The sequence below is a fragment of the Xyrauchen texanus genome, chromosome 2, assembly GCF_025860055.1.
Source record: "Xyrauchen texanus isolate HMW12.3.18 chromosome 2, RBS_HiC_50CHRs, whole genome shotgun sequence".
Lineage (NCBI taxonomy): Eukaryota > Metazoa > Chordata > Actinopteri > Cypriniformes > Catostomidae > Xyrauchen > Xyrauchen texanus.
The window spans coordinates 12645459-12668679 of record NC_068277.1 but is presented as its reverse complement, the minus strand read 5'-3'; the positions used below and the strand labels follow the sequence as shown (position 1 = coordinate 12668679).

General features: G+C 36.6%; 1 protein-coding gene across 2 annotated transcripts in view; it reads left to right on the top strand.

Annotated features, from left to right (window-relative positions):
• Positions 1–1993: 1993 nt before the first annotated feature.
• Positions 1994–23221, top strand: part of kcnip4a (potassium voltage-gated channel interacting protein 4a) — a 239134-nt gene continuing 217906 nt past the window's right edge. The window contains exons 1-2 of one of the 2 annotated variants that reach the window (XM_052139883.1): positions 1994–2098; positions 2759–2910. In XM_052139883.1, the coding sequence (XP_051995843.1) occupies positions 2772–2910 (139 nt within the window). In that variant the 5' untranslated portion in view covers positions 1994–2098; positions 2759–2771. Of the gene's footprint in view, positions 2099–2736; positions 2911–23221 lie in introns of both variants that reach the window. The other variant, XM_052139891.1, reaches the window with a different exon arrangement.

Here is a 23221-nt window from a genome sequence, read left to right as displayed (position 1 = left end):
ATTGTTACACACAAGTCATACATTCAGCACCTCACATTTCTCCTTCACAATGACTCGTTACAATGCCACAATTCATGTATTCTACATAAATAATGTATTAGAAATAAGCATAACCCTATACTTGAAAATAATTACATTTATTGAATTTAAAATGTAATGCATTATAATACTGTAACAACCCTCACTGGAAGGATGACAGGAAATGAGGCTCCAACTAAAAGGTAAGGCTTTAATTGCCGTCTTTCTCACAATACTTTACAAAGATACACTACACTACACTACACTACACTACACTACAATACAATACAATACAATACAATACAATGCAACACAAGCACACTGGGTTGGCTTGTCGGGTTCTCTCGACTGGCTCTGTGTCTGCTTTTATGCCGCTCTCCTCGTGCTCACTGGAATTAGAGACAGGTGTTAGGCATAATTTAGCTCAGGTGTAAGCGCCCTTACCGCTTTCCTCTCCCGAACGGGCGCTTGACCACGCCCCCGCTGCCACAAATACTTTTTGATTAAATGTAATTATATTACAGGAACTAACTACTTTGTAACTGGATTACATCCAACAGTGGTAATGACTTTCCTTTTCAGTTGTTGTCACCAATCACTCTTGTTTTTAAACCCCTACCTTCAAACCACCTGCCACATAGAGATCAATTCCTAATAGATCAAATCAAGTCCCACCCTTAATTTGTACTTGTTGAAAATCCTGTTTCAGTCGTAAATAGGTCACATTACGGAAGTAAAATGGTTTGTGAACCATGTCACTTTGACATTAATAAAAAAATGATGTGCATGTAAACACATTCATTATTCTATAGAAGCTGAAATTCAATCATTGCTCTGATAGGATCAGGTGTGAATTACGTGAATATTCTCAGCATAGTTGGCCCTGTTGATTTGTGAATGTGAGGTGCGCAGAGTGATTTTATTGGAGGTAGAGTTCATGGGGGGTCTAAATGTTGCTAAATATGGAAGCTGCAGGGGAAACTGTCTGCAATCCAACACTTCATTATAGGGCAGGCTCTTTGTGTGTGTGAAGGAGAAGACAGTGGGAACAGAGGACATTTGTCATAACATAAATTCATTACATTAAATTCAATTACATTTGTAAAATGTAAGTTTACATAATTATTTTAAGTAAGGTTTACATGATTATTTTTTGTAGCACTGATGAAACTGGCCAGGGGATTTCGATTTCCCATCATGCTTTGCAGGGGATTGGGTGGTGTGAACAAATGTTGAAACTAAGTGTGTTTCAACTAAGCAAGATAAGAACAGGATGAGTTTTGTTCATGAGTACTGTTCTGTTTTATCATTTTCTAAATGTAGTGTTTGTTTGGCTGAAGTTTGGAGGGTTACCATTGTGGTCAAGACTGGTGCTTGTGCTTTGGTTGAGGATAAACTTGATTTGAATGTTGCTTAGCTCTATAAGCAGTTGTTATCAGACTGACAGTGAAACATTTTCACTGTCCTTACGTTTGCTCACCTGGCATATGCTAACAATTAAAAAATAATAATAATTTAACCAATATAAGACAATTAATTAAATAAACCTTAGTAAATTAATACAATTACATTAGACCAATATAAAAAATAAGTTTGATTAACATAATAAAGTTGAGTTAAACCAACTAGTAAATGTATTCGACCTAATCCAACTAAATCATGTTAATTGAATGAAACTGAATTCATTAGAAGGAACTTAATTAGATTGCTTGTAAAAACGTTTTAATGAATTCGTTTTTTTGAGTGTATGTGGGTTCTTGGATGGAAAAAGAGTAGTATACTTACCATGAGTGCAGCCCTGGGTCCAGTGAGTAAAATGTCCATCATTGGCATGAATGATCACGCAGCAGTCCGATTGGTTGCTCTCAGGTGCTGATGCTGTGCAAACGTGTCCCCTAGTGAGAGAGGGGCGGATAAGAGGTTGTGCCCACCAGCAGACAGTCTGATCATAGAGAGTATCTGTCATAATCATCCCCTCCTTTTTTCCCTCACTCGAAATAAGAGAAAGCACTCAGACAAGTGAAACCCGAGCATCTTTGTGTTGCAGGGGAAGGTTCAACTGCTCTTCTAAGACTACAAGGTAAGAATATACTTTTGCTCAAAGACAGAGTGCAAGACCCTTTTGTCTTATTGTTTGGGTAGAATTAATCTGCTTATTTTTTTTAAAGATAGGCATAGAGAAAAATTAAGTCTAAATGTAGGAATGGGCTTAAACTAGAATTGGAGTTATTTGCTGCATTCTTGTCAATTTTAAGTTTATACAAAAAGTGTCTGTTGCTAAACTCACTAGTTACTACTGTTAAAAATACTATACAGTCATTTAAACCCTTCAGGCATAGAACCATTTCCATTCCTAAATATTAAAAGTTGTTTGTCTTTATTAGTTCCAAATGGGTCATGCTCTCAAAAACGAATATACACAAGAAGATTTATTAATTTAAAACTCCCCAAATGAGCTCAGATGGCAATTACTCCCATTGGGTAAAGACATATAGCGAAGCAACCATGGAAAAACATATGCGTCTTATCTTTTAGAACTTTTGTTTAAAATCTATTGGAAAAACTCTTTTGATTGGTTAATACAGTAGACTCTTCAATGACCTAACAGTCATGTTTTTTTAGCCTCTGTCCTCAAGTTAAAAAGAAAATGTAAATTATTCCTGACTTACTGTACAGAAACGAGTATGTAGAACCTAATGAAGATGACATGTCTAACAGCAGGTATACTGGATTTTAATAGATTTAGTGTGACCATGTCTACTCCAGTCAAGAGGACTCAATGTAGGCGGAACCTGACTCACTTCCGCAAGGATAGTGGCCTTTCCAAGAAAGTGTTTCTCAACTGCTGTCTGGTCAGACGCATCATTTCCTGGGCATCCCCCAACAAAAAAGGTAAATCCCTCTTTAAGATAATGGGAATCATAATTGTTAGTGATATGATTCCATCAAATGGAATCATAGTCAATTTGAATTTGTTTCAAAAAATTTGAAAGCTCAAATTTTGTTGAGAGAACAACTAATTTCTTGTTCAGTCAGCTATCAACTCATAATACGATAACTTTCATTTTGTCACTCTTTCAATCTTATATATAGTTTTATTATTATTTTTATATGAAGTTAATTGCAATCCTTGCCTCTGAAGACAGGGTACAATTCCTTGACATAGACACACAACAGACTCAACACACAAACCTCAATAATGGTGACAATAGTAATAATAATAAAAAAAAAGTTAAAAGATGGGCTCTTAACATTAGCACACAACAATTAACCAACAGTGGCAACATAAAACAACATTAACAGCATTAATGTTGTTATACATAAATAAAGTAATCAAACAGTAAAAAATAAGCCTATTACACTAACCATTGAGAACTTGCAAATCAGCAACATTGTTCAATATAAAATGGTTTGTTCAGACAACTCTGTTAGGCTAGTTGGGACATCATTTGGGGAAATATTGTAGGTTTAACATGTGTTCCTTATCTGTCACTCACTCGATGTTTTGTCGATGTAGTGACACTAGGGGTCACTCTTGGGAGCCCCAAACATCTCTGATCTTTGAGAAAAGGCCAATGGGAATTGGCGAGTGGAATTTGCATGCCACTCCACCGGACATACGGGTATAAAAGGAGCTGGCTCGCAACCACTCATTCAGATTTTTTCTTGGGAGAGGAGTGGTGTTGAGCAGCCCAGGGCCTTCTACCTATTAGTACGAGGCCGGGTCGGTTAGTGCTGGGGCAATTTGGGGACCCCAATGGGAGTAAATCCACGGGGCAATCCCCCACGGACCTCCGATTCCCCAGCACGCTTGTTTGCCCCAGTCGAGTTCTGGGATGAGACAGGTAGATCACCTCAGGGCAAGTTTAATGTATATTTCAGAGCATGTGAACAGAATGAGCTCTTGTGAGCAGCATCGGAGAGCTGGTTGGTACAGTTAGATGCTGAGGACTTGACTGGGCTTCCATCTTCGGGTATGGCTGCCTAGTCTGAGGCCGATGTGAAGCTGACTGCCATGCATTCCCGGGCTGCTGTGAGTGTTTGGCTGGAGTGGAACCCTCCACCCTGCCCAGAGCTCTCATGGCTTGATGATTGGTTCCTGGGTTCGAAGTGCCGCTCACGGCTGCGCCCTGCATCGGTTTCATTCTTCCCAGATGTGCATTAAGAACTCACAAATTTGTGGAGGGCACCTTTTACTGCCTGGACTCGACTTTTGGGTTCATCCACACTCACTACCCTCGACGGTGGGGTGGCCATGGGGTACATAGAGATTCTTCAGGTGAATAAGGCGGTCGAGGTGCACTTGTGCCCACAAAACGGTGCCACCTGGTGGAATGGCCCGAGAGACCTGTACTAGGCCTGTAGTTCTACGTCGTCTCTGGCGACCAAAGCTTACAGTGCCACTGGACAGGCCGTCTCCGCCCTGCATGCCATGGCCCTCCTGCAATTACGCTAGGCCAAGGAGGTATGCAGAGGGAGGTAAGTGCTTCAAGGTTCCCCTTAGCGCAGCCACGAGGTCGGGATGCTAGGCTTCTCGACATGGCATCTCCTGCTTCGCCCCGCCACAAGGCAAAGGGCAAGAATGCTGCCTCGGTGAAGGGCAAGAATGCTGCTGCCCTGCGTGCGGAGATTGCGACCCTTCTGCAGAAGGATGCGATGGAGCCTGTCCCTCCAGCCAAGATGAAGAAAGGGTTCTACAGCGCTTACTTCATTGTGCCAAAGACAAAAGGTGGGTTGTGGCCAATCTTGGACCTGCGAGTTCTGAACCGGGCCTTGCACAGACTCCCATTCAAGATGCTGATGCATAAATGCTCATCCCACTGCCTGCTCTGGTATTCTCAGACTGAGGTTCTCTGGTGCCGAGGCGAAGACCCACAGAGATGCACAGTCGGGTCAGTGCTTTCCTTCCTACAGGAGAGGCCATGCCTCTTTCCCTTGTGGGATCTCTCCATGGTCCTCCTTGGCCTGCAGAGAGCCCTGTTTGAGCCCCTAGAGTCAGTTGAGATAAAGGCGGTTTCATTGAAGGCTGCCCTCCTGACTGTGCTCATGTCCATCAAGAGGGTTGGGACCTGTAGGCATTCTCTGTCAGCGACACCTGCCTGGAGTTCGGTCTGGAGGACTCTCACGTTGTCTTGAGATCCCGAACGGGCTATTCACCCAAGGGTCACACAACCCCTTTTTGGGATCAGGTGGTAAGCCTGCAAGCGCTGCTCCGGGAGGAGGCAGACCCAGCCTTATCTTTGCTGTGTCCGGTACGTGCTTTGCACATCTACTTGAATTGTACACAGAGCTTTAGACGCTCTGAGCAGATCTTTGTCTGCTTTTGCAGAAAGGGAATGCTGCAACGGGCCTGGCAACACCCAATACTTTCATGAGATTTTATAATTTCCGGGTTGAGCCGGTTTTGTTCCGTGTGTTGTCAGGTACGAATAGGTAAGTATGTGGGGCAGGAAAATTTGAAAGCGGGGCAGGAAAAAGAGTAAATACGTCTCTTGTATATTTCATTACCTTTTTTTGATCCTCTGCATATTGACGTCAAGCTATCTGACACATTGAAGTCTAATCTACTGAAAAAGAACCTAAGGGTGGTAATGCTGATGTTATATTGATCATTTTACTGCTCTCTGTTGGATTCATGTTGCTTTCAGTGTTTCATGTGATCAGAATTTATGGTCTCAGTATAGGCGTGTAGTGCTGAACAACTTTGAGTAATTGCAAAATATATCATGTCTGGTTTGTTCTTTCTTTCTTTTATGTTTGATATAGGGCTGGGCAATATGCAAAAAATATAATCCCAATATTCTTTTTCACATCATTCGATATCGATATTTGCACATTTGCAAAAGAGGAGAAAACAAAATCCTAAACAGTCTAAATAGTCTTTACAAAACTGCATTGGGGGCACAGACACAGCCAATGCAGTGGTGTCTTGAGGGATCTTCTATGAAAATATTACAATATTTTATAGAGTTTGTCAATTGAGTGCAGTTGGATATGAATGATCTGTTCATTTTGAATCATAATGAATAGATAGATAGATAGATAGATAGATAGATAGATAGATAGATAGATAGATAGATAGATAGATAGATAGATAGATAGATATAGATATCTGTATGTAAAGAAATATGAAAATAAATTTAATGTCTTGGAACATGCTGATTTATAAAACTAAATTTAGAAAGAAAAAGATTTATGGTCTAAAGGTGCTCTGGAAACACACACCTCATGTTCACTCACATGTGGGGAAAAGAGGAAGCAGGTGCAGACCAGGACAGGGCATCAGTGAAGCGTGTTTCAGTGCTAGAGAAAAATATTCAAGAATACAGCGCAGAAAGATCAGATATGATGTAACCAGCACTGTTGTTTTGTCGCACTGCTCACTTGAGACGATGAGAGGGCGTAACCGTCATCATGATGTCTTTCTGTCAAGATGGAATCAATCTGGGGTCCGGATCCTGGCAGTGACCTGGGTAGCTGGGGCTATAGCAACTTCATAAAGTCTGAGGCTGCGTTTCCACTGACGCAGAAGAAATCCACACAAATCCACTCCCAACGCTAGGGAACCGCTTGCCCTGCGCTGCTGTCAATTTTACAATCCACCTCGCAAGCTTGATGCTCTGCTTCCATAGGAAGGAATTGAAAGCGCTCGCTCACATTCGCTCACTACGCACCAGTGGAAACATACGATAAGAAAGCCAAACTGCAAGTGTTTTTAGCAACATGCATGTCTAGATGTAGAACACAGGCTAAATATAGAAAATTAGTCAAATTCTTATCGTCGATATCGTGGAGTTTTTTTATTGCGATAAATATTTATATTGTTTTATCGCCCATCCCTAGTTTGATATCAGCCATATCAGCACACTCAGCTTGGTATGTTTCTTAAGCACCTGTCACGTTTACTTGAAAGTTTCTCTAACTTGTTTTGGTGACTTGTGAAGTAGCGTGGGGTTGCTTTGTATGTCAAATTAATGCAATGGGTTGAGCTTACTATGATGTAATGCTAGCCATATGGGAGTTAAATTTTGCCTGTAACTTTTTAACCGTATGCCCTAAAATCATGTGGTCAGTGTCTGTGGATTCCTTAGATAATGAGGATTTCAAGGATTTCAATGTTTGTTAAATGTTATGCATCATAAACATCATATACTGAGGATATCTGAGCAGTTTTGAGACAGCACCACCTATAGTTCAAAAGATAATCCACACTTGTGTGCTGACTCTAACCTTATAATGTCTCTTTGACATCAGGCTGACATTTCATACTTATATGACCTGACATGCTTAGTAGCTCAGTGTGTTTAAGTTTATATTTTCTAGTTTATATTTTCAAGGGTTATGTGTTCAAATCCCCACCTTGACAAATCATGCGTTTATAATTTCTGTTGTTACAGAGCTCTTTGCATTGTGATTGCTAAATGGTTGCTGGGCTTTTCTCCAAACAAATATTGATTGTCTTTTTGTAGTAAAACTTACATGAATTCGAAGTTGATTATGATGCTTGGCTGTGATTGCTCTGTGCTTGGTATGTCCTTTTGGTGACTGTCACTGTTGTGGTGCAGTGGACTGTGTAGTGACCTGTTGAATGGAAAATTGGAGGTTCAAATCCATCCTGAGGTGATGTGTAATGCTGAGTGTGTTTGTGCTTTATTTATTAATGCTGTGCAGTGCTTGGCCCTGTAATTGCTGCTTGCAGCTATATTGCTCTTTTTGTTTAGTGTGTGCTTTGCTCAGCGACATACAATGGTTAATTCTGCTTTGTCTTTAATTGGAACTATTTTGTTAGCGGAGCGATTATAGACTAAATTAGTGGGCAGATTATGTCTAAATTGTAAATTACTTGATTTTAACTTTTAGTACTCATGCTCAGTTGCTCATGTGATAGTCTATTGCTTATTTATAGACTTACAGTGTGAAAGACACTGTTATGATTACAGACATACAGTGTGAAATGATCAAATATACCATTTTAACAGTTTCCAGCCATCTGAGTGTTGATACCTAAAAAAATAAATAGGCTATTCTGGCAAAGTCCATGGAAACTGTAATATAACGATCCTAATGAAACTAAAGCAGATGCTGAGGGAATGCATAAGGGCATTTAAAGATTCAAAAAGATTGCTGTAATTCTCAAGTATCCTTAACCATCCTTAAGGTAATTCAGTATGGCACAAGAAACCATACAAGTATGTGTATCCTTAGGAATGTAAAATCACTAATGAGATGTGTGTGTGTGTGTGTGTGTGTGTGTGTGTGTGTGTGTGTGTGTGTGTGTGTGTGTGAGTGTGTGAGTGTGTGTGTGTGTGTGTGTGTGTGTGCTTGAAATTTTATGTTTGTACTCTATTAGCAATGGAGGCCCAGCCAGAGTTTTGTATGTTTGTGTATGTATATTTTTGTCTATTCGTTATTATTTAAGATGCTATTCACTCTACATGCTTCACACTGGCTCAGAAAACAGCTGGGCCCTTCACAGGGTTAGGTGTTGCTGTCAGTGAATGGTGAAGCTCAATTAGGTTTTTCTGGCCTGCTCAACACTGGCTTGTCTCAGTGCAGCATAATCTGATTTGACTGTATAATTACATCCAAAAGCATAACTTTCAAGATGGATTAAACTGAAACCTAGTAAATAGCAGAAGCCTGCATTACTAAATGTGGTATATGGCGTTAAACCCATGTTATGGACATTATATATCTAAAATACAGCCCCCTAATATTTTATGAAGATGCATAATTTTAAAACAGAATTAGTGGCAGTAATTTTTATTCGTCACAGTGACTCTTTTTTAATCTTTTGAATCCATTCACCAAAAAGATTAGTTCACTGATTCCTTCATCATTTCATTGATCATTTCGTTAGATGCCAGTAGGTGGTGATAAATGAGCATATTGAATGTAGCGTTGGAAATTAAGTTCTGACCCAGTTCATTAGATCTGATAATATCAATGAATCATTGTAACAAACTGATTCAGCAATTCTTTCTGTTTGTTAAATGTGTTGCTTTGTTTGGCTTCTCATGTTACCTTTAAAAGCACATGCTACAGCAGATCGGGGCAAGTTCCAGTATGAAGTTATCATCCCAATGCCCTACTCAATCCGAAAGGCAGAGCCTTTATTAATTGTAATGGGAGCGGTCATGTCACTTTTAGTATAGATAGAAATTCAATATGTCTTACGTAGATTACAGTCATAAAGTGAAAGATTCATCCAAAGTCAGTTTACTTTTTGTTTGAACAAATTTGTTTGAAACCAAAAGTCAAAAGTAACGTGTTAACGTATGCTATTAGTTTTACTCTGTATTTTTTCTTAATCGTGATTAACACATTTACTGTTAATAAAGCATAAACCAGCAAAAACACTGTGCTTGATTACCAGACAATGTATAAGATATGTAAACGTCTTAAACCATGATATTTAATTGGAAAAAAAACTTGGTCATAAACTCTTTTTTGTAAGTTTAAGTGCTATCAGAGAGATAAAGTGTGGTGTATCAAGAAATAGCATAATATAAAACATGAAAATAGTGCATGCATAGTGCTTTTCTTTATATAGAAGTGATAGAAATTGTTAGATGGCTAGTTTTCTATCAGTTGCAATGCCCCTCTGACCACTGGAGGGAGCTATATCCATATATTTCATCAACCAAGCCAATTAACAACTGTGCAAGACTGGTAGACAAGTAGAAAAGTTTGTACTACATAACAATAAGTTATAATAAGTGAAATCATATGCTACATTTGTTTCAACTATACAAACAGTTATTGAAAATGCATGAGTAAGATGATGCTTTAATGGAAATTGGAGATAATAAATCAAGTGCATAATTTAACAGTTGCATATTTTGGAATGGCATAATGTGACAGTATGGCTATGGTGCACTGTGCAAAGTGGAAGGAAAATCATTTTTAGGCCTCCGGAGATCCTTTAAATATTTTAGTCTGTAGAGTATTTTGAACCTTTTTTTTTGTCCAGTAGGTGGCAATGACTTACAACAGAATTCACAGTTTACACTTGCTTAGTATGGATTTTGTAAGGCCTACGTGTTTGTCATAGTGGTGTATTTTCTGATTTGCCAGTGAATAAAGAGAGGTAAGAGGAATAATACAAGTGATGGTACAATGGGAGTCATTCATCATCGAATGTCTATGAGGCCTAATTACAGTTCCATTATATCCTCAAGGTTTTTATCATTAACACACCATTATGCAGAAATGCAATAACATTCCACATTGCAAATTAATTTATTAAAGAGAAGTGGATTCCTTTGTGAAGACACAAGTTACAAGTCTACCATTAGGTAATGTAAAGACCTTATGTAAATCTTACATAACAACTTATATAAATGTAACATACAAGTGGCTGTAAGAATGCATATATGACACATGATATAAAACAAAAAGTACAATAATGTAATGCAAATGATCATTAATGTCACAAAATCATTACAAATACTGATGATAATAAATAATAATGATGAACTTGAAAATTTTAGTCTTCAGTTTTTTTACACGCATTGATAATCAGAAGATTTTCCCAATGATTATCAATATATATATAGGCCTATATGGGGTTTTCAGAATAAAAAGGGCTTCCAATTGCACAATAGTCTTTGTCTTTTCAACCATATTTCTCAACACAACTTTGGTAAAGTGTGAGCGGCAAGGTAAATTAAAAGCGATCTCACACCGGAAGTGTCTGGCATTCATACATACACAGTGCGGGCTCGCTGTCTCTGGAGGATGCTCAAAAATCAACATGCATAGTTTTTCATAAAATTTGACCCAAATCATTATCAAAGGACAAAGATTATATACTCTAGCCATCAGTTAATGATATGTTTCATATAGTCTACACAGTTTATTTTCAGATACAATTATGTGTTTTTGTGGTTTGACAGCTTGAATGAATCCTCTTCAAAAATACACAGAGAAATTGCTAAATAATTTCTAATCATTCAATCTGCATAATTAAACCAGTTTCATACACGATCCTGCAAAAACTCATCAACGTCACTTTGTTAATTCCTGAAGAAGTACCAAAATCTCCGTAGCTTTTGTGTGTATGCATCCTGTGCAAGGAGCTCTAAACTAACGGTCCTGTGCAATTGTTATATCACCCCTTGTGGTCTCCAAACGCTATAACAGCAGACATTAAACAGAAGCTCAACTGAGTAGGAGAGCACGCAAATGAGGCTTCTAATTTAAATAATGCTAATGTTAATATATCGATAAAATAATGTGCCAAACAATAATCAATATATTGTTATTTTATGACATGCCTAATTTTTTGTGTTTTACGGACAAAAGAAAGTCAAACAGGTTTGGAGCAACATGGTGAGAACATAAATGATGTGCTTTGCCCTAAGGCACACTGTCCGTGTGCTGTATCACAGTTTTGAACATGATACAGTCCAGGCACACATTGATTAATATCACCATTTTTTGCATTAGTTCAGCTTTTTGCCTGATACCCTCCTGTGCACTGACTCTCAATGCTCTTCATGTTGATGAATGGCTTCTGTGAACCGATTAAACTCTGCAGCATAGAATTAATTAATGATGACTGCATGAATATGGAGATATCATTGACAGCAAGTTGTCATTAGACTCCACTGAGTAAGATTAAATTCATCTGTAATATTTCTAGGTAAGGTGGTGCAATAGTATTCTGCAACACTTAGTATCAAGGTTCATTTTTTTACTTCTGAGAAACATGGAGAAAATAATAAATCTTACCTGTTATGTCAAAAAGGAAAGAACAAGCTGAAATCGGGCCATAATATGTTATTATATTATCGTACACCTTACAGCAACATCTGTTCATAAGATAACTTCACAGTGAAAACAATCTCTCTATAGTGCACTGTATGAAATATATCTCTTATTCTTTCTCATTGTTTATGTATTAGATAACTTCTTGCTATACCATCAAATATAGGGGCCACTATATTAGCTTTTTCTTTATATCCTATTTTCTTTTTGTGAGCTTAAACACAATTGTACAAGTAACCAGGAATTTCTGACCTTTTATTAACTTTTGTTTTATTAACTTTATCACACTGTTCATGTAATTTTTTGATAGGAAATGGATTAACAACACAAGAACACAAGAAGCTTGTAATACAAGAAGAGTATTTTAAAGATTAAAACATAGTAAACATCTTCTATGTGATAGATTATGTCATATGAAAAAGATTCATTCTCAAAGATTTGTTTTACAATGATTCCTTAGATCCGTAGCATTAATCTTGATTTTTGTCAGATTTCTCATTATAAATCCCATCATAGTACAAATAAAAAAAAACAAAAAACATTGAAATGCATCTCTTACAAATCATAGTGCATACAGTAGTTTACTGGAAAGGATTTGGGGGCATGCAAGTGCAATCGTAAGTGTATCAGTGCTGGCTCTGTAACTCTTGTGTGAAGTATAATGTAAAGAGAGAATATCACTCTGCCTTTATGGGTGTATTAAAGGGATAGTTAATCCCAAAATTTAAATTCTCTGATAATTTACACACACATCTTATGCCATCTGAGATGTGCATGACTTTCTATCTTCTGTAAAGTACTTCTGAAGATTTGTAGAAAAAGATCCAGGCTCAGCCGGTCCTTAGAATGGGAGTGGATGGTGATTTGATATTTGATATTTTTAGGTCCAAAAAGCACAGATAGTCAGCATAAAAGTAATCAATACTATCTCCAGCGGTGGCATTAATGCCTTTTAAAGCAAATCGATCACTTTGTGTGACAAAAATAACCTATAAAAATTCATCAGGCATTGATGAATGGCTAAATTTACTTGAGCGCTCCCATGACATAAGTGTGATGGCACGTGAACTGAGGCGTTACAGACACACAACCAATGAGTCGAAGGAATGTGCCAATGCGCTTGTGTCACAGGAGCACTAGGGTAAATTTGGCCATTCGCTGACTATCTGTGCTTTTTGGACCTAAAAATATCTAATCACCATCCACTCCCATTCCAAGGACCTGCTGAGCCTGGATCTTTTCCTACAAAATCTTCAAAAATGTTTTCCAGAAGAAAGAAGTCATAAACATCTCAGATGGCATTTCATTTAGTGGTGATTTTATGACACTTTTGGCTCACGTGTTGGCTAAGAGTCAGCGAGACTAGCTTGCATCACCAGTGCAATGCCCTATCAGTTGAGCTCCATTACAATTTGATCATTCTCAAACAAGCTTGTATATGTAGTTGATTGTGTAATGGAAACATTAAGATATATTCCCAAAATGTCATAAGATAGCATGTGTGAGGAACAGGGCAAAAGGTAAGTGTGTATGAATTTATAATCTGCCATTTTTCTTGTGATTTATGTGAGAGGAAATAAGAATCATGGTTGTTATAGCATCTCAAGTGTTCATTTTACCAGAATGTTGCCACAAATCTTGCAATGAAGCACACAAAATAGTTTTTGGAACAATGTAGGTATATTAACGATTCTGAGACCAGGTTACATTTACATTTAACTACATTTATGCATTTAGCAGACACTTTTATCCAAAGCAATTTACAGTGCAATAAATGCATACATTTGATCAATTTTGTGTGTTTCCTCGTAATCAAACCCAGGATCTTCATTTGGCTAGTGACATGCTGTCCCAGTTGAGCTAAAGGAACACAGAAAAGTCACGCACATTCATATAAAAAAATAATAGGGTGCAGAATCCAAAAAGCAACAATCCAAAGTGGAAAAACGGAAACATACTCCTGCAAACTCCAGCCATTGTCTGTTTTTGTATCTGTATCTGTTCATATGACAAAATATCTGTATCTGTCTTTGCATTTGGATAGATCCGGTTGTGGGCGGGGCTTAAACCGGAAAATGCGTCAAAAATAAATGAAATGCCCATTTTTAAATGTTACTCTTACATGTATAGTTTCTGTTAATAAAATATGCATTGTATAGGCCTTTTCATAATAATAGCCTAATAATAATAATAATAATAATAATAATTATTATTATTATTATTATTATTATTATACAACTATTCTTTTTTTTTTCTTACCAGATGAAGCTGAATTCATAGGCTACATTAACTGTGGAATATGTTGTGGCTTCTCCTGGTATTTCAGATATTAATATCTGCATAAAACTACAATTTTGATTTGTCTGTGCACGTATAACAACATTATTCTGAAGGCAGGTGGTATCAAGAAAAATGTGAAATGTCAAGCACACATTTTGCAGTGAATTATAAATACAAATTAAAACATTAAAATAAATGAAAATAAAATGAGTGTAGCCTACAAACAGTTGAAAGTCCGGGAATTTTAAGATAAGACACCATTATTCAGTTAAATAATAATAATAATAATAATGTTAAATGTATATAGCACCTTACCAGAGGAAGCAGAGTTTAAAGAAGAAGAAAAATAGATGGAGCATGTTTCAGTTTCTTAATTTACATAAGGAGGAATATTCCTAAAAGATTAATAATCTATGGAGCATTTAAACATTTATGGAGCATTTTAACAAATGTTTTGTTTTTTTTGCGGAATAAAGTTTTAACCAGATAATTTCATTAATTGCTGATGTGGACATAATGGGGTCAACTTTAAAAGACCGATAGATGGACTCCAATGTGAATTCATCAATTCAGGTCAGGAATTTAACATCGTGCTCAGGTTTAGGCTTTAAATTAAATCGCGTGTGAATCGTGTGATACATTTACAAAGACATTTCAAGAAGTGAAAAGTATATATGATGTCTTATCTTAAAAGATCTGAAACTCTTTCGCACGTACGGTCAAACAGGTACGATCTGCATTCGTGCTGCTGTTTACTAGCAAAGAGGGACTGAAGCACTTGTCATAATGAACCAGCTGCTCAAATAGTCTTTTCAACATCACAATATCTTTATTTTTTTTATGCTACAAACATTAAAAAAAATCACTAAATAAAAGTTAAAGCTGTTATGTCGAAGCTGACTGTTTTGTTGCAGCGATGTGGGCAAGTTTTCTGACATCTAACAAAGAATGTATAAATTTGTTAGTCTACTTGAGTCTTCCTCCGTACCATCTGCCACTCTTTCTCACCACTTCTGGTGCAAGAAGTGGAAGGGCTAGGTTTTTAGAACCTTCTATGCTTGACGAACTCCGAATCCCATGCTGCATTGGATAGTAAATAATATGATGATGTACATAGCTGACAATCATGTTTGTAATCTGTCATCTTATCTGTCATAATGTATAATTATAAACATCTAAAAGCCACATTATATGTTTGATAAAATATAATCTGTCCTCGAGTTCATCTGCTGTGAGGTGTGTGACATTTCTTTTTTAAATTACAGCTTGCATTAAAGATCTCTGTCAGTACAGGAAAATCTCACGTGCATCCTGTTTCCGGGTGAAAAGCCCTCAGAAAAAATATGTAAAATATGGCAAACAGTTCAAAAATGTGTTATTTCAGATGAGCGATGCACAGCAAAAATAGAATCGGGACATCCGTCAACTGAAAATAGGCGTTGGATACATTGTAAGGGTATTTGGTACTGATGAATTTAGACGGGAACTGTTGAAGTGCCCGCATTCTCACACCATTATATGTAAGGGAATTTAGGGTCTAGAAATATGTGAGCTATGAACTAAATTAAACATTATTATGTAATGAAATATATCATGGAATTAGTCGCGTTCCTCCGAGCGTCCTTGGACCTCACATGGCATGGAGAGTGCAGAAGTGCAGAAGGGAAGAGTCAAGAGACAAAGAGAGAGTTCATTTTCACTGTATCTCTCTTCTCACCAACCTCATGTATATATGTGTTAGATTACATTTTTGTTTAGAATAGCAATAAAGTTAATCTGTATTCAAAGATGATTTGACTGTGGTATATTTTGATAAATAATCTCATCCCTGTTTGTTAAAGATTTTCCTTTAAAGCTGTACCTAAATATGTGTAATATTATTTTCAATAAGCCATGAGAATAATATAACTCCAATAAGAGAATTAATCATAATTCACTTATTAAAGCTAATTCCTTACAGTAGAAATTGTGAGCGGATACAATGAGACGTTGTATTATGAGTTTAATGGTGGAGAATTTTATAATTTTAATCTAGTTATTTGTCATTTATCTAATTTATAATGGTTGTCGAACGCGACTGATTCCATTATAAATTGCCTTACATAGTAGTGTAGGATCAGGCCAGTTTAATTTAGTTCATAGCTCACATATTTCTAGGCACTAAATTCCCTTACATATAATGGTGTGAGAATGAGGGCACTTTAACGGTTCCCTCCTAAATGTAGCATACCAAATACCCCTACAACATGATGTGTTGCAATATAGCTTTAGAACCATGTTTTTGTTTGCCTGATTTGAATTCTTTATGCAATACCTTAAAAGTACAATTTTCCTGATATGGTTCCTGGTATGAATGTTTTTCATAAATATCTCTGTGGGTTACTTTCATACTTAAACGTAAACTCAGGATCAAAAGAAATGAATGATTTTAAGATAATTACAACTGGCAAAAGCACAGCAGATATCTGCAATGTTATTGGGACTGTAATTAGCATTGTGGCATAAACTTAGCCTTGTGAACATTAGCTGCTGTCTTGCTGAAAGACTTGGCTAATTCATTTTCCATTAGCTTCAGTAGATTCACATAGTGGGAGTTCAGTCTCTAAAGGGGGTGAAGTGGAGATGATAGATAGGATTAGCAGTTAAATGTGGCTGCTAGCTGAACATTAGCCCTGAAGGGACACACTTGAAATTCGCCTGTTGACAAAGGCAGTCTGTTTGTAGACAGGGCTTTTTGTCCATGTCATGTGAGACACCACACAACATGTCATTAGATGACGTGACATGGGGGGTCATGCACATCTGAGACCTACCTAACTGCAGTACTATACCATATTCAAATTAGAGGGGGACTGAGGGTGTCCCGAACCCCCCATAAGAAAATAAAATACTTACGGGCAAATGTGGCATAAAAGCAAATATGACATTGGGGCACTATTTTAAGAGCTCTAACACTAAGTCATAAGTGCAAAGCCAATGGGCATGGCCATAAAATTGAGATATTTTGGTGGAAGCCTGAATTATGTTTTTGCGAGAGTAGGTTAGGCGAAATAGGCTGAGTCAAGTGCAATTTCATTCTGATGTTCTCCTCTAATTATTGCACCATCTGTGTCCTGTTATTAAGGTAATTCCTTCAAGCAACAATGATATAAAAAAAGTCAGCATATTCATAAGAAGTTGGTTGTATAAATTAACTATGCAATGAATTAGAAGAATAGAAATATGGACTTTATTTTTGTGCATAAACTGCATCTGTGTTAAATGGGATGGCTCCTTTCATATATGGAAAATGTGGTTCAGCTTATGGTGTCACGATCTGGGTAATCAGGAGAAGGGAGACGGCAGATGCGGATCCAAACGCAGTTTTTATTCATATATATATATACACACATGAAAAAGCACGGGAACAAAAGAAACGTCCTCGAGGGGAAAATAAACTCAAAGTCTAACTAACACCTGGATGAAAAGAACACAAACATTGGGATAAATCAAAAGTCCACGATGGGAAAAGGGCATTCAAAAACACAGTTACTCACGGGTGAACACAAGTTGACAAACATCCACGAAGGGGAACGAACATGAATTAACATCATGGAGCAGGAACAGCTAAACATGAAACGATCCATACACGAACACTCATGAACAAACAGAACACAAACTAGATGACAAGGTGATTAACAGAAACCAAAGGCAAATTAACAAGGGCAGGTGAAAACAATGAACAGTGAACACAAGGGAAAACAAGACTGTGGAGCTACAAAAGGGACAAAAGTGAAAACTAAGGAGTACAAAAGTGACAAAAATGGTAAACAAAAGGGCAACAGTGGAACAAGACAGGGTATACATAACATATGGATAGGCTCCATTAAATAATATAGAATGTAATTATTAATAATAATTTTCATTTACTGCCACACAAATCATGACTAGTATTAACAGTGATTATATCGACATGAACATCACTTCTACAGGTTGATTCTGATTTTGTAAAATTAAATTAATAATAAAAAAAAAAAAAAACATTGAGCCAAAAATAGTTCGAAATTCAAATTACATTTCAAACAAAAATAAAATAACAAAGTGTTAAAAAAAATCTAACCAAATCCAAACCTTTTACCCTCTTAGTGACTACAACAACAGGTGGAAAAATACCAATACAAATAAGATCATAAGTGCAGTTGTAAATTTAAAATACAAATAATAATAACAATTATGTTTCATAAAAAGGTTATTGTTAGGGACATAATTTGAGAATCTTCAAACTGCAAATGGAGGAACTGAATTTGGATTTTGCGTTGAAAACAAACATGGTGTTGAAACATCCAAGCGCAATTACCTATTTCTCAGGAAAATAGCTGCACTTTGCACCACTTAATTGACATACAATAAACTCACAGTTTGTGCACATACACCCACAGTTAGCACTTACACTCCCACCCACGGCCACTTGCGCTTAGCGCTTGAATTGCGCTTAGAATTAGCACTCTCATGAAAATTGGATAGGACGTAGAAAGCATGGTCATAGTGTGTAGTGCTGCATGCTTACAAAAATAGAGCCCGATAAGTACAAATGCTGAAGCAACCATGTCATTTGATGGTGCTTTTGGCTCACGTGTTGCCTCCTGTGCTGTCCTGGACTCGTAACCTGGTCCTTCGCAATGCAAGTGCAGTGCTGTATTATTTAAGATAACATTCAACATGAATGCTTGCAAAAGCTTGTCAATTTATTTAGTTTTGCAATGCAAACATTCAAATGTATTAAAAGGGTAGGGGGTGCAAAACCTCTCAAACTATTCGAACACTGTGCTGCAGTTAAGGACCGATCTTGACCCTGTAATTTGCTTCCCTTTAATATATCTATATTCATATAATAGATAATATGTTTATGTGCAATTATTTCATTCAAGTAATATGTACATACAAAATACATTTTGATGTCTGAATTTGTAAGTATTTGTATCCAAAACAAATTTAAATTCTAATTATTGGTTGTTTATAGTTCATCACATTCCTTTTTGAATTCTTCTCCAGCATGGGACATACCACTTTTAGAAAGCAAAACAAGCTTAATCTAGTTTTATTAACTTTTATTTACTTTCCTCTGTTGGCAATAGACGTTGCTCCATTAGTTATTAATCTCAGTTTAATGCTATATTGTACCCTCACTCTCTCCAGTTAACCTACTTTGGCCATTTTTGTATTCCAATGATGGCTCTGCAATCTATAAATAGTAAAAATGATTGATATAGCATAAGGTGAACCCTTGTAAGTTCCCTTGCCTGCAGGCAGACATGACTTTCAGCATTAGAGGTGGCTTCTCTTTCAACTCACCTGTGCCTGTCATAGTCTTCAATTACTGGCCCAGTATCAGTGTCAGGCAAACACTGCACTCACAGAAACCTGACACGAAAACACTGAATGCAAGTTGTATAAACAATGCTAAGGTTAATATGTGGCATTCAAAGATGCAATAAAAAATGCATGTTCAGTACAACAATATAACAAGTCTCTGATATAATTACATTATGTCAGCATAAGTAGCAATATATGTACAGTATAGTTTAAGTGTATGTATATATACCATTGTTTTTGAGATGCTAGATTACATCGTCAGCATGTAATGTCCTGAGAATGTCTTTGAAAACGTCTACATGTGGGAACATTCAGTGAAATCATTTAACATCAACGTGTTTACTCTTGATTACACTGTCTCATTAACTTAATGAAGGTAAAACGAGGGATGTGAATGGAGAATATGCAATAAACAGTGCTTTTTATTGGTCTGCACATATATAGCGATTTTTTAACCTCAGTGGTTTTCAAAGCACTTTACACTGTAACTCATTCACCCATTCACACACACACTCACACACCAATGATGGCAGAGCTGCCATGCAAGGCGCTAGCCTGCCATTAGGAGAAACTTGGGGTTCAGTGTCTTGCCCAAGGACACTTCGGCATGTGGAGTCATGTGGGAATCAAACCACCAACCCTGCGATTAGTGGCCAACCCACTCTACCACCTGAGCCACAGCCACCCCAAAATATTATATTATTGATAAAAATTAGACTGTGTTGTGATTTTGATCTAAAATCCATACTTATTAAAAACAAATTATGCAACAGATAGTTCCAATCCTCATATTTAATTGGTCAGGTGTTGTTCCAAGAGTGCTGATATTTCTTATAACAACACTCTTGCTGTTGTGATATTGACTAGTTAAAATTAACTTTGAACTATTGAATTATGTCTGGGTATTATAAGAATGCATATATTTTGGTTTACTTTTGGCTTAGGAAAGAGACCAGTAGGCTACCTTTGCATCAAGGCTTTGATTGCTGCATTCAAGCAATGGTTGTAGCTTCTGAATAATGCATTACATTAGGTGTTAGCCTGCAATCACTGAAATAAGAATATAGAGGCAGTTGTTCACAAAGCTAGACAGAGAGTGTTGGTGAGGTGTGTGTGTGTGTGTGTGTGTGGTTTACGAGGAAATTCTTTAGGTTACAAACTGGTAATTACAAGGGTATTATGCCATACATTTCTAGTGTCATAATTCAAATCGCTTAAAAAAAACATACTAAACAATGTTGTTTTGAAAATGCAGAAAGTTTTTTTTTTTTTTTTTTTGTGAGGTTTAGGTTTAGGGGTAGGGTTAAGGTTAGGGGATAGAATGTAAGGATAGCCCCTCAACAACGTGGTGCGTGCGTGCGTGCGTGCGTGTGTTCTACAGTGAACCCTGCTGAGTGATTCAAAATGGCCCATCATTTACAAAGCTTGACACACACTGTAATAGAATTTTCAAGTAAGCTTCCTCACGCTTTTTTTATTACTGTCTGGAAGAATGTTTTCTACAGTGTATTAAACTGTAAGGAGTTTGATGCAAGGTCTGTTATTGTGTTTATGGCATTGCCACGAGGCTGAATTGGTTTCAGGGTCTCTGGGATATTTACAGTATATAAAGCTTGCAACAGCAGATATCAGCTCTGTTTCTTGTAAAAAAAAAAAAAAAACATATGACAAGGCACACAAACAGGCAACATAGTAATTTTCTACTGGGAAAAAATAAACATTGTTATTTCAATTATATTTACATATTTTGTATATTGAATTTTATATTATATTTACTTATATTTAAAAAAAGATTTCTGAATCATTATTTTTGTCTTGAGAAGCAACATTGTGTAAGTTAATAAGACTGTATTTAGATAAAATATCTTGAATTAAAGATATATTGCGGGTTCAATACAAGTTAAGCTCAATCGACCAAATTTGTGCCAAAATGATAATTACCACAGATATTATTTTGACTTGTCCCTCCTTTACTTAAAAAAAAAAGCATACATCTCGGTTACAGTGAGGCACTTACAATGGAAGTGAATGGGGGCCAATCCACAAACGTTAAAATACTCACTGTTTTAAAAGTATAGCCACAAGACGTAAACAATATGTGTGTACTAACCTTCTCTGTTTAAAGTTATATCTGATTTTACAACTATGTAGCCATGATGAAGTAACATGTTACATGACGCTGTAAACCCTGTCATTTTGCAAAAACGACAATGTAAACAACTTTACAGCTCAAGTAATACAAAAGTTTTAACAGAAAATCTTATTTAAGTGCTTTTATAAAATTATAAACTTCACATTTATGCCTTTTTAAACCCTCCAAAAATCCCCATTCTCTTCCACTTTTTTGCTTTCTTTAAAGAAAAGGAAGGACAGGCCAAAGGCTATCGATTGAGCTAAACATGTACTGAACCCAGAATATTCCTTTTAAAGGGGTAGCTCACCCAAAAATGAAAATTGTCTCATCATTTACTCGCCTTCATGCCATCCCAGATGTGTATGACTTTCTGTCTTCAGCAGAACACAAACAAAGCTCTAGTAGGTCCCTACAATGCAAGTGAATGGTGGCCAGAACTTTGAAAAGCACATAAATATAGATATCTTCAGAAGTCCTTTTTTTTTTTACAATAAATCTCCACTTTCACTTTTATATTCTTCTTTTGTTTTAGGTAATTCACGTTCTTTGTGCATATTGCCACCTACTGGGTAGGGAGGAGAATTTATAGTAAAAAAGGACTTAAATATTTATAATCTTTCACCCAAACCTGTCATATTGCTTCTGAAAATATGGATTTAACCACTGGAGTCGTATGCATTACCTTTATTCTGCCTTTTTATGCTATTTGGACCTTCACATTTCTGGCCACATTCATATGCAATTTATGGACCTACAGAGTTGAGGTATTCTTCTAAAAATCTTCGTTTGTGTTCTGAAGAAGAAAGAAAGTTAAACACATCTGGAATAAAATGAGGGTGTGTAAATGATGTGAGAAGTTGAATTTTGGGGTGAAATATAACTAAGTTTATACTCACTGTATTGTGTTTTTTTTTTTTTTTTTTTACTTAAATCTAAAAAACTGTTATGTGATGTTTATGCTTAAAACAAGAAATACAGTTTCCCAATGTGGTATGGAAGAGCATCAGGGTTTGGAACAAGATGAGGGAAACATTTTACAGGTTATTCACTAAACCAAATTGTCATTTGAATTGTAATGAGTAACCAAATTTGTTCACAGGCGTTTGCTTTCTTAAAATAAATTGTTGGATACGATACTAGCTAAAATTTTATGTCTGTATTGTATCAATTTGAAATCATGTTTGTTGATTGGTTGATCTCAATGGGAATAAAATTCGTACCTTTGTAAGTTTAAGTTCCATTTTGTATGAAATATTATAAGTTGTCATGAGACTGTTGACAATTTTGCTCCAAGGAAATTGATCTTGTTTTAAGAATGTTTAGATATTTTTACAAGAAAAGACAAACATTTTGATTAGTAAAATGTGCTTTGTTGTTCTACACTACACCTTGTGGTTTGGTTTATGTCAAATATTTGTATATTGTATTTGTGGCATAATGGCCTGTGTAGTTCATGACTGATTCATAATTTGTGTCACTTATGAAACTACCATTCTAGAGAACATCAGTTACCCCAAAGTCCCTTTGCTATCAGTGGGTGCAGTTGGTTGTTTAGGTTCTGGATGCAAGATGGGTTTTTTGTTTAGGCTTAGACTGAAGTCTAGTTTGAGGGAATGTAGATCGACCGACAGCTCCATACCTTTTTCAAAAGTTTAGCTAATCAAA